The following is a 12,673-nucleotide window of genomic DNA, read 5'->3' on the forward strand; positions in this document are numbered from 1 at the left end:
GCAATGCACTTGGTGCAATGATAGTTCAAGCAATGGTTCTATTAGAAACCATGAACAGGACATCACTGCCCTATGGCATATAGTAGAAATGTGGCCACCACTTTCCATTACCAGTTAGTGAACCTGGGAATTCATTTTGGGGTGCAGCCAGGACAATGTGTTGATCAACAAAGGGAATGTTTGAAGAACTCCAGAGTAAAGAGCTGTCTGACAGCAAGGTGCAAATAGAGACAACTTCCCTGTTCCTGTGGTTCAACAGTTCAACAGGAAAAGTGGGTGACAGTTAGCAGAGCAAGTTGGCAACCGTAGAGCGTAGAGCCAATAGCAGCCTTTAAAGGAGAAAATTAAGTACGTTTTATCAGAAAGGTCTATATAAATACACCAGTAAACCCTCAAAGTAATGTTGCTCTGAGTCCTCTGTCAAAAGAAACACCACATTTCTTTCCTTCTATTGTGTTCTCATGGGCTTCTGTATCAGACTTCCTGTTTTCAGCTTAAACCTTGAGCATGCTCAGTTTGCTCCCCTCCCACTTCCTGCTGTAATCTGAGCCCAGAGCTATGAGTGAGCAGAGAGAGATTCAGGCAGGAAGTGATGTCACACCAAGAAAATATGGCAGCTGCTATCCTAAACAAAAAGAGAGCTTCTGTTTACTCAGGTATGGTAAAGCATTCTACAGAATAAATAGTGTTATAGCTTGTACTACTGTGGCTAATCTATTGGCAATAAACTGCTTTGGTAGCTTTCCTTCTCCTTTAATATGCTGGAAGTACCCAACTCAGGCTTGTTTTTTTTTTTTTTTTTTGCACAGTCCAATATTGTATAAGTAACTCCATAAAGTCCTTTGTACTGTGGGTTCCATATGCACTTGGCCAAGGCAGGTTGATTTGCCTGCACCTTTTTACATCTACCACTAATAATGCCATGCAGCACAAGAAAATGAACAGCAGCCACCCTTTTTTTTTTTTTTTTTAAATGGGCCTTTGACGTTTAAATAATCTAAATAAATATAGAATTTACCATTTGTGTCGTTTGCTGTGCAGTAGACAGTAATTTATCTTCCCTTTGCAGCACTGAGAGACTATTTGGATCTCAAGGCCCTGAAAATGCTGAAGCTGCTCCCATTTAATTTGCTTTGGGTGGCGCTTGGCTTCCGCAGGTTAATTCTGCCTTAGAAGGAACGTGAGAATTTACAGCGGCCTCATGAAATAAATGGTAATAGTCTCCCAGTCATAATACATTACCATAAATACTAGCGTGTAACCCTGATGAAGGCCCCAGCTGGAGACATAGGCAGTAAAATCCATGTAAATGTATGATGCATGTGGAAACATAATATATATATATATATATCCTGTTTGTTTATTCTAGTGTGCGCTAGTCTCTCTCACTTGCTTTGCTTTCCCAATGGGTGTGTGTCTTGAGCACCAACCTACAGTTCACCTGCAACTGCAAGCAATGAACTTCCACTGCAACTGGCACTTGCCCCTTACATAAGCAAACATTAGTATCACTTCAAAGGTTCTAAATCTTGGAGTGAACATAAAGGGCCTTCATTTTAGAATTTCCCTGTAGATTTGCCGATATTTTTATTTCCCTTTTGCTTTGCCTTCATGAGTTTCTGTGACGGTGTCCCGGATGCAGCTTGCTTGCCTGGGCAGCTATGCCTGGTGCTGGACTAGGGTCAGACCCCTGAAACCTTCTGGATTTTTTCAGGATTAATCCAGAGCAGTGATCCCAAGTTCTCAAGCAACATATTCCTCACTGACTCATTGGATGTTGCTCCCAGTGGCCTCAAAACGGGTCATTTTTGGATTTCTGACTTGAAGTTTTGGAGACACTTTTACTGCCAAACAGAGTCTCCTGTAGGCTGCTAGTCCACATAGAGGCTACCAAATAGCCAATTACATCTCCTATTGGGCCCCCTAGGACCTTTTTTCATGTTTGCATTGCTCCCCAATTTTTTTTATATTTAAATGTGACTCATGGGTAAAAAGGTTGAGGACCCCTGTTGAAAAGCAAGGGATTGCAGTCAGTCATAATCATGGGTTATTGCTGGGGTGTGGCTAGATCATTTGTGGGTGTGGCCAAAATAACCTGCATTCAGTTGTGGGTGGTTGACATATCTGTAGAGATTTTAGAGCATTGTAGAGCAAGTTTCGCAGCCACTGAGCCATCTACATTCCTGGGTTCCCCATCTGTCAGAGGGTCTGATCCTCCTCTTGTTAGGTCTTATAAGTAGTGATGGGCGGATAAATTCGCGAGGCGCGAATTCGCTGTGAATTTCCACATTTTGCCAGCGGCGCATAAATTCCCGAAACTCCCACAAAAATTCACCAGCATCAAAACATTTAGACGTGCATCGATAAAGTCGCTCGTGTCAAAGCCATCGCGCGTCAACACTATTCGGACGCATTTGACTTTAAACGTTTAATATTCAAGGTTTGATCATTTTTCGCGTTTCGCAGGAAACGGGAGAAATTCGCACATCACTATTTATAAGACTTGGGCGCTGGGCAGGAAAGTGGGAGTTGTGAGCCTTGCAAGAGACCTGAAACTAACATTTTTGCTACTTAGAAATCACCTAAAATTCAATTTTTTTAAAAAAAAAAATAAGAATAAAGTTTAAAGCAGTGATTTAAATAAGAATGTTTTAGCGCTCCTATTTCTCATAAAACTCATGCTAATGAGCAGTAGGCATGGCCAACACTGAATCCGTGAGATGCAGAATGTCTATTAATACCCCCCTTCCATCCTCGTATCCTGCTGGCCTTCCCCACTGATTTCCTACAGGCCCTGATTGCTGGGTACAGTCTCCGCACAAATAATTTCACCCTACTGATTATTTTCATTTGCCGTTGAATTTCAGATCTCACACTGACACATCCTTGGCCGTACCTTGAATTTGCTGAATTGCTACTTATTTGGTTTACCTCTGCAGGGTGCGAATATTAAACGTTAGCCTCGAATGTCCCAGCGCTTTTTGAAAAATTCCTGTTCTGCAGATGTACTAAATGCTGTATGTTATATACAGGTATGGGATCCGTTATCCGGAAACCCGTTATCCAGAAAGTTCCGAATTACGAAATGACCGTCTCCCAAAGACTCCATTATAATCAAATAATCCAAATTTTTAAAAATGATTTCCTTTTTCTGTGTAATAATAAAACAGTAGCTTGTACTTGATCCCAACTAAGATATAATTAATCCTTATTGGAAGCAAAACCAGCCTATTGGGTTTATTTAATGTTTATATGATTTTCTAGTAGACTTATGGTATGAAGATCCAAATTACAGAAAGACCCATTATCCGGAAAGCCCCAGGTCCCGAGCTTTTAGGATAATAGGTCCCGTACCTGTAATATATATAAATATATATATTTATAAAGCATCTTATAGAGAGAGGACAGCTCTAGTAGCCGTTTATTTCCCGACATATGCAGATGGATAGCATGGGGCCCCCCCCACTTACAGATCCAGTGGCATGCTGGGAAAATGCATGGGCTACAAAATGTCGTGTCTCGTGTCAGAAATAAGAACCCCCGCTAAAACAAAAGTCTCGTGTTGCACCCCCCACCCCTCAAAGAGATTCTTTTGAAGTTTCCTAAAGATAAAAACAGCTGTTTTTGTTTTGCTCTGATTTTAATATCGACTGATATTTGTTGTGCTCCTTGATCCAGTAAAAGTGAAGGAATCTAATTCCTCTAGAATCCGTGCCTTGCGGGAAATGATTTTTTTTTTTGTACTTAATAAAACATGTCTGTCTGAGTTCAGCATTCTAATCTCATAAGCTCATTGATTTGAACACAAGACGCACGTGATCTCACTTCTGCTAATCTCCCTAACATCCTTATAGAGAACTTACTATTTACCTCTGGATAGAAATAAACTGTGATTATGGTTTACTCTCACTATGTCCAGCCAAGCCTGTCTTTACTGATAGTAGGGCCTGGTGTTATACAGTCTTTAACCAGCTCATTGATTATATAAAGTAGATAGATTATCCCACTGTTACTAGAGTTGCCACCCGGCCGGTATTTTACCGGCCTAGCCGGCAATGCAGTTGCCGGTAATTTGTAATACCCTTTAAAAAAAAACCCTGGCCTGCCCCCAATTCACACACAGAATTTACCTTTTTTCCAGTGCTGTGGAAATCTCTGCAATGTTGCATCCGCCCCTTTTGCGGCACACCGGGTAGTCCCGCCCCCTTTTGCATCACAGACCGCCCCCTTTTGGTGCCCGCCCCTACACTGGCCGGTAATATTTTTTAGTAAAGATGGCAACCCTAACTGTTACTAAAGGCACCATCTGTACCCAATAAACCTGCTATCCCACAGTCACACTCCCTTCCCAGAGACTATTATCCCACTGTTACTATAGACACCATCTCTCCCTACTATACCTGCTATCCCACAGTCACACTCCCTTCCCAGAGACTATTATCCACTGTTACTATAAGCACCATCTCTCCCTACAATACCTGCTATCCCACAGCCACAGACCCTTCCCAGAGACTATTATCCACTGTTACTATAGGCACCATCTCTCCCTACTATACCTGCTATCCCACAGTCACACTCCAGTCACACTCCCTTCCCAGAGACTATTATCCACTGTTACTATAGGCATCATCTCTCCCTACTATACCTGCTATCCCACAGTCACACTCCCTTCCCAGAGACTATTATCCACTGTTACTATAGGCACCATCTCTCCCTACTATACCTGCTATCCCACAGTCAGTATCTCTTTAAAGATTTTTCATTTTGTAGACATTTAGAAGCCTCTTGTCTTCTGTCTTGTTACAGAAGTGGAATTACACTAACATTTTTAGTATATTTTGACATCTTAGGTTGTCCTAAAAATAGTTTTCTTAGGTAAACTAAAAGTCCCCCTAGGGAATGACCCTAAAAGGAAAGATGACAAAATGTAGCAATAACATTTCTAGATGCACCAAATAATCACCTGCCAGTCAATAATTAATTAACACTTTCCTGGGGAAACAGCCTTTTTAGTGGCTTTCTGTACAGTTCTACATACAGACAGACATACATACAACTTGTCCCTTGTGTAACAGAACAAACATTTTTATTTTATAGTATTCTAGCGTCTGGCTACCTTGAAAATAATAAAATAGAGCAGAGACAATACAGTTTACATTGTTAAAGATTTTATTAAAATTATTACTTGAAGTTATATTTGAAGTATTAAATTCATCTGTCGTAGGAGGTCCCAGTCCCAGTCTCCTCTGCTCTGGGTTGGGGTAGGACAGAGACGAATCTTCAGGAACAGTAGGAAAGTTGCAAATAATTATTCCCAGGAACAATCTTGCCGAAAAGGCTGTTGGATCTCGTTGGATTAATGGCAGGCAGCATCCATGTCTGAATCATGTCTTCCTCCTCAGAATTAATTGTATAATAATCAGAGTTCCCTTTGCAAATTCCTCCTTGTAGTCTTTCCTGTGACAACTGTCAATTCTGGGATTTTCAGTTCTGGTTCTCACTAACAGGTTTGGGAACATTAGCAGCATTTTTCTCTATGTCCATTGTGGCCTCACCCATTGGGAATGAGAAGCCATCTCCTAAGCTGCTGAAGATTGGGAGGAACCAGTATTTCTTTTCATTGCCAAACACTTCTCTCAGATTCTTGCTGAAGCCCAAGTTATAGGGATTAAACTCCTCTGTGTTATCACTGTCCTCCCGATCAGTTATATTCCTTAGAGCCAGTTCGAAATGATCGAGGAAAAGTCGGAATAGCATTATAGCGAAGAATGTGGTCAGGCTGAACAGCACAATGATAGGGACTTTGGATGAGCTGTTGGGCAGCTGATGAGTCCAGAATAGTATGGAGCAATAAAGCGACACTGCGCTAGTGAATATGCACAATAGCACTCCATACATCACAGCGAGGAGGAAGAACTTGTAGTTGGAGAATCCCACACAGTTGTTTAGAAATCCGCAGTGATGATCCAGTTTCAGTATACAGACGTTACACACTGGGCAATGGTGGCACCTGTCTGGCTTTATCACATGGCATGTGGTACAGTACCTTACAGCCTTCTTAATATGCAAGTCTTTAGCCATACGAATGAGGATCTCCTGCAGCACTTGTGGCCTCTCATCACTCAGGTACAGCTGCTTGTCAGTCTCCGATGGGCGGAATTTTTCAGGAGGGACAACGGGAGGCATCATAACAGTCCGGAGATAGCACCACACGCACAGGAGAAACAAAAGGTGGAAAATCACCAGGAAAGTCACCTTTGCCTCTAATAACTGTACAGTGAATATGCACAGCTCCACCACAAATATATAATAGCAGGTAGCAAGGAGTCCAATCAAAATTAGAACCACGATCCGGGAGATCTTCCTCATGCAGGAACGCTGATATTCCTCTTCTTCTTTTTCATTAATTGTTATCTTAGTATCTTTCTCTTCATTTGACATAATTATAGTTTTGAAATATCGATAAAAAGTAATATAAAAATGTAAAAAGCGATAAGACTGAGTCTCTGATGTGTCACCACCAGCGCTCGTAGGTCTTATGACAAAGCAAGTGAGTGAGTAACATCAGTAAACAACTCTCCTCTTTATGACATCACAATGCACTCTGTATTCTCCTCTGTATGACATCACTATAGTATTCTCAGCCAATAGAAAGCCAGGTGCAATCTTATGAGAGATAACATCAGTAAATATCTCTTCAAAATGTGCTCTGTATTCTCAGCCAATAGGAAGCCACATGCAAATGATCTGCAGATCAACAACCTTGCAGACGTAAACAATGTAACCATGGCAACCAACTGTAATGCCACTCCCACCATGCCTGCAGCGCAACTCACCTCTCCATATTTAAACCTGTCAACTGTTTTACTGAATCAAAAATCAATAGTAATTATTATGGCAGAAAAACAGTCCCTATGTTTAAGGAAATATTAAAGTTCAAACAACTCTGCCCAGTGCCCAGTATAGAGATTATGGTACAACATGACTTCCTTGGTGCTACAGGATCTATTGAATGAATGGAATCTGTAAACTCCCAAGTTTTAGTGAAATCAGTAAATATTATTTTTATTCAGGGTTGAGAGGAATAAAGATTCACTGGTAGCCCTAAAATAAAGGTGTTTGCTTCAACTCTAATGATTAATATCATTTATCAGAAATATTGGGGCTCCCACAACCCCTAGTCACTGTGTATACAAACAAAGAGACAGCCGGCTACAAAAAAGAAATATTATTGTCACTAGAATATTATTATGTTTTTCTGCAACGCACTTTACAGAATTGATCTGTGCAGCGAAGTTTCCCAGATACAATGTCATTTTATTTTAATTCAGAAGTCAATAGAAGCAACACATATCTGCTTTCCATGTTGCCCTTTATTCCATCTTAATGATATTTTTAAATTCCATGTTTAAAGAAAAAAAAATCCAAAAATCTCACGGTTGATCTAGCAGCACTTGTTTTGTGTTGGATTCAACCCCTTATTTTCTGATTTTTCTACGTGGTAATTCATTACCTAAAATCGACCGAAAGGTTTCCCACAGCCCCAGAGACTATTATCCCACTGTTACTATAGGCACCATCTCTCCCTACTATACCTGCTATCCCACAGTCACACTCCCTTCCCAGAGACTATTATCCCACTGTTACTATAGACACCATCTCTCCCTACTATACCTGCTATCCCACAGTCACACTCCCTTCCCAGAGACTATTATCCACTGTTACTATAGACACCATCTCTCCCTACTATACCTGCTATCCCACAGTCACACTCCCTTCCCAGAGACTATTATCCCACTGTTACTATAGACACATCTCTCCCTACTATACCTGCTATCCCACTGTCACACTCCCTTCCCAGAGACTATTATCCACTGTTACTATAGGCACCATCTCTCCCTACTATACCTGCTATCCCACAGTCACACTCCCTTCCCAGAGACTATTATCCCACTGTTACTATAGGCACCATCTCTCCCTACTATACCTGCTATCCCACAGTCACACTCCCTTCCCAGAGACTATTATCCCACTGTTACTATAGGCACCATCTCTCCCTACTATACCTGCTATCCCACAGTCACACTCCCTTCCCAGAGACTATTATCCCACTGTTACTATAGGCACCATCTCTCCCTACTATACCTGCTATCCCACAGTCACACTCCTTCCCAGAGACTATTATCCACTGTTACTATAGGCACCATCTCTCCCTACTATACCTGCTATCCCACAGTCACACTCCCTTCCCAGAGACTATTATCCCACTGTTACTATAGGCACCATCTCTCCCTACTATACCTGCTATCCCACAGTCACACTCCCTTCCCAGAGACTATTATCCACTGTTACTATAGGCACCATCTCTCCCTACTATACCTGCTATCCCACAGTCACACTTCCTTCCCAGAGACTATTATCCCACTATTACTATAGGCACCATCTCTCCCTACTATACTTACTCTCCCACAGCCACACTCCCTTCCCAGAGACTATTATCCCACTATTACTATAGGCACCATCTCTTCCTACTTTGCCTAAAGTATTTCATATCTTGCTAAATCACAATTCCCAGTAATAATAGCAGAATAGTGTGGTGTATTGCAGTTAAACTACATCTGGATAGTAGAAGACTGAAGATGCTCTAAGCCAGTGCTGTCTAAATTCTGTGGTACCGAGGGCCAAAATTTTACTGGCCTTTGTGGAGGAGGGCCGATAATGGAAGTCAGTTTTGGCCACTCCCCCTTTTAAACCACACCCATTGTAAACCACACCCATATTACCACAGTAACGTTTAAGATCATATCCACATTAACGGTGGTAGCACACCAAAAAACCAAATAGTTGGTGCTCACTGCAGGGAAATCCCTCATCACTCATATGTGAAGAATTGAAGTCATGTTAAAAACATACCCTTAAATCCATATGCCTCATCCTCCCCTGTGGATAATACAACAACCCCCCAACACATGATTAAACACCTGGGGCCCTTAACAACAATTTCCAAATGCTAATAACCCCAAGAACAAACCCCTAACAGGCTTACATTCCACAGGTAGCGTAGGGCAAGCAGAGAATGGCGCACACAGGGAGGCAGGGCCGGGCCAAGGTATTTTTGCACCCTAGGCAAAGGCTTCAATCAGTGCCTCCCACCCAGTCCTACATTACCATTTCCCACCTTACCAGTCATATAGCCCCCTGTACCTGTGCCAGCACCTATAATATTGCCTCCATTTGTACCTATGCCAATGGAAGTCAATCCCTCAGATTGCCCCCAGGCCCCAATCTGTACCTGTGCCAGCAGTAGCCAAAAATCCATCATATTGCCCTCAAACATCCGTGTACCTGTGCCAGCAGCCACCATATTGCCCCATATACCTGAGCCAGCAGCAGCCAATCTCTTATATTGCCCCCAATCTGTACCTGTGCCAGCATCAGCCAAACAATACACACTATTGCCTCCATATATGTACTTGTGCCAACAGCAGCCAAATATCCATCATATCAACTGTTTACCTGTGCAAGTAGCAGCCAAGATATTGCCCACAAATATGTACCTGTGCCAGCAGCTGCCAAAAGGGAGCTGGGAGTGATTCTGTCTGGAACAGGGGGTTAATAAAGTTGAAATACTACTACTATTACAGCACCTCTCTGCCTGCCCCTAGTTCCAGCCCTGCAGGGAGGGAAGGCAGAACAGAGCAGGAGACAGGGAAAGCTCTCAGTCTAATATGTACTACATACAGAGACAGTGCTGGTGCCCCATTAGCATTTTGTATAAAGTGTGAACAGGTGAACAATGTGGGCAGTTTCAGTCTGGATCTCAGGCGTGAACAGTACAGGCCTTTAGTATATAAACAATAGAGGTGTCACAACTGTGAACAATACAGGGGGATGACAGGTGTGAACAATACAGGGGATGAGAGTCTGAATTTGAGGTTTAAACAATGCAGGGTGCAGTTTATCTCTACAGTGATACCTTTTAAAGTTTACATATGGTAATCAGACACAGCATCTGGGGGGCCAAAGAAGGGGGGGGTCGGCCCGCGGGCCGCCAGTTGGTCAACCCTGCTCTATACTATCAGTTACCTCAGCCTCTCAATAAATGGATTATAGACTGACATTGAGCAGTACTTACAACAGGGTGAATTCCAATAATATATTCTACCCCAGTCTATTTCTTTTACAAATGGTCTCCATCCGTCATGTCTTGAGCAGGTTGTTTATTTCTCCCCTTTCTCCTGACCCGTGCTGTGATTCACTTATTGTAGGGAGTTTTCATTTTCCAGAACCCTAGGAGACTTTCTGAATACCAGTGTGTAACGACTCCATAACTTTTAAATTTACAGCCAGTCGCTCGGGAAAGACTCTTGGGGGAAATCATTCCAGGCTGAGCAGACTAGAGACACACGGAATAACCATTCCCTGATAATCTCATTGCTTTAACCTCGGCAGCGGAGGGACTGTACGGCCGGCTGGACTTCTTGTCTCACTTTTTACTCCCAATTTCTGATACATTTGAGCACAACAGGAGGTCTGCGCTAAATGGCCCGTTTCATACTCTCCGACATGATTTAAGTTGTTGATGAGAAGCAGCGTGGATGATTGGATTAATGTGGGAAAGCAAACAGAGTGCGGATCAAGTTCCCGGTACAATATAATGAAATCAACGTGAGAGTTTATGTGCCCAATATTATACACAGCGGGGCTCATACGCAGTAACACAGGACAGCCAATCAAATATTTGCTTTCAGAAGTCTCCCTGCATTAGATTAGTTCATCTGATTGCTGATTGGCTGCTGTGGGTTACGAATAAATGTACAAATAAATAGGTTAAAAGTTTTTGAGGATAATTTTCAGTAAATACGCAGATTTTCGGGTTAAAAGAAAAACTAGATTTTTTTTTCAATATTTATTATACCCCGACCCTGGAAATAGCTCGAATACAAAAATAATCCAGCTAAAATCTGTCGAGGTCATGTAGAAGTCAATGGCAGAGGTTCCTTGAACCATTTGAAGATGTCCAAGGCCTTCATGATGTTGGAGTTTTTTTCAGGGGGGTTTTGCTCGAAAACTCTATAAATTCAAGCAAAGTTTTTTCATAAATAAGAAAACGTTTAAGTTGTGAGTTTATTCAAGGTATGAAAAAACCTCACAAACCTCTAAAACTCGACCTTTGATAAATAACCCCCCTAGTATGTGATAGAATGGCCAATTCCAAGCAACTTTTCAACTGGACTTCATTTTTTCTGTTGGCATAGATTTTTTTTAATTGTTTGCCTTCTTCTTCTGACTCTCCTCTAGTGGGGGTTCCTGACCCCAGCTAAAAAACAAATGCTCTCTTATTCAAATCAATTCATGGTTGCTAGGTTAATATGGACCCTAGCAACCAGATTGTTGAAACTACAAACTGGAGAGCTGATGAATAAAAAGCTAAATATCTTAAAAATGATTAAAATTAAATAGATTGCAAGTTGTCTCAGAATTTCACTTTTTACATCATACTACCAGGGGTTATTTACTAAACACTGATTGCAAAAATCTTGACAAATTAGAGATTTTTTTTTTATAAAATCTGACTTTAAAAAAATCACCAATTTTTCAGAATTTATTAAACCCCAAGGATGGAAAAGTCAGAATCTGAAAATCCGGCATCTCAGACCTGTTGAGGTTGCATATAAATCAATGGGAGAAGTCCCAATGATTTTTTGATGTGCACTGAGTTTTTTGGCAAAAATCAAAGTTTTTGGGTGAAAAAACCAAAAAAAATTGAAAATCTGATTTTTTTTTTCCGGCTGCAAAGCAAATTATTGAGAAAATGTAATAATAAATAAGTGCAAAAAACCCAAGCGGATTTGATCAGAGTTTGTAGCAGAAAGTATTGAGATAAATTCGGACTTTGATAAATAGCCCCCTAAAAATCAATTTAGGAGGTTAATTTAGGTGAACAACCAGTTTAATGATTATGGGGCATTTCGGAGGACTGCTGTAGGGCTAGATGAATGGAGGTTAGGGAGTGTAGAATGGCAAGATGGAGACAGTAGAGCAATGGGAACTATGGATGCAACAAGTCCAGGATTTGGTTTGGGATTTGGCCAAGATTTGGCTGAACCATATACAAATCCAAAAAATCACGTGACTTTTTATCACACAAACCAGAAAGACAAAACATTTTTGGGGCATGCGGTTCTCTTTCTCCCTTGTTCTCCTAATTTACATATGCAAATTAGGGTTCACATTCCATCAAATCTCTCGCAAAGCATTTGGGATTCAGCCGAATCCTAAAATAGTAGATTTGTTGCATCTCTACTTATAACAAGGTTAGACATTAGTGAATCAGCCACAGGTTCAAGAATATCCAGGACAGCGAAATGTTGAGCCCAACTCTCCCTCTAATTGATTTCCCAGATGGAATTCCAGGAGTAATCAGCAGAGAACATGGGCCCTATGTATTATACTATATACACTTTTATATAGAAACTAGCATTGGAGATAAACCTACTGTTAAATAGAGAATATTTATAGTTTTTTTTTTTTTTCTTGTTTTTTTTTCAAAGATCTCATTTCAACACTCTTTCTAATCCTCCCATTGCCGGATTTCATTGGATTTACACTCTTAATTTTGCTTTCTATAGAGATAAAAAGGCAGGAGTGGAATAAAACCTTTTTCTTAAAT

General features: G+C 41.2%; 2 protein-coding genes across 4 annotated transcripts in view; one reads left to right on the forward strand and one right to left on the reverse strand.

Moving 5' to 3' along the window:
• LOC108717206 (kelch-like protein 29) overlaps nt 1–12,673 on the forward strand; it is a 653,541-nt gene that overhangs the window by 417,208 nt on the left and 223,660 nt on the right. The gene's annotated exons all lie outside the window — the stretch shown is intronic.
• On the reverse strand, nt 4,726–7,618 carry LOC121393846 (palmitoyltransferase ZDHHC20-A-like). The gene has a single exon (XM_041563575.1). It carries the CDS (start codon nt 6,439–6,441, stop codon nt 5,485–5,487), a length of 957 nt encoding a protein of 318 aa, XP_041419509.1. The 5' UTR covers nt 6,442–7,618; the 3' UTR covers nt 4,726–5,484.

This window comes from Xenopus laevis, chromosome 5L, assembly GCF_017654675.1.
Source record: "Xenopus laevis strain J_2021 chromosome 5L, Xenopus_laevis_v10.1, whole genome shotgun sequence".
Lineage (NCBI taxonomy): Eukaryota > Metazoa > Chordata > Amphibia > Anura > Pipidae > Xenopus > Xenopus laevis.

Bases quoted from the DNA above. Each gene is read 5' to 3' on its own strand.
- LOC121393846 (XM_041563575.1), bottom strand. From the start codon at position 6,441: ATGTCAAATGAAGAGAAAGATACTAAGATAACAATTAATGAAAAAGAA.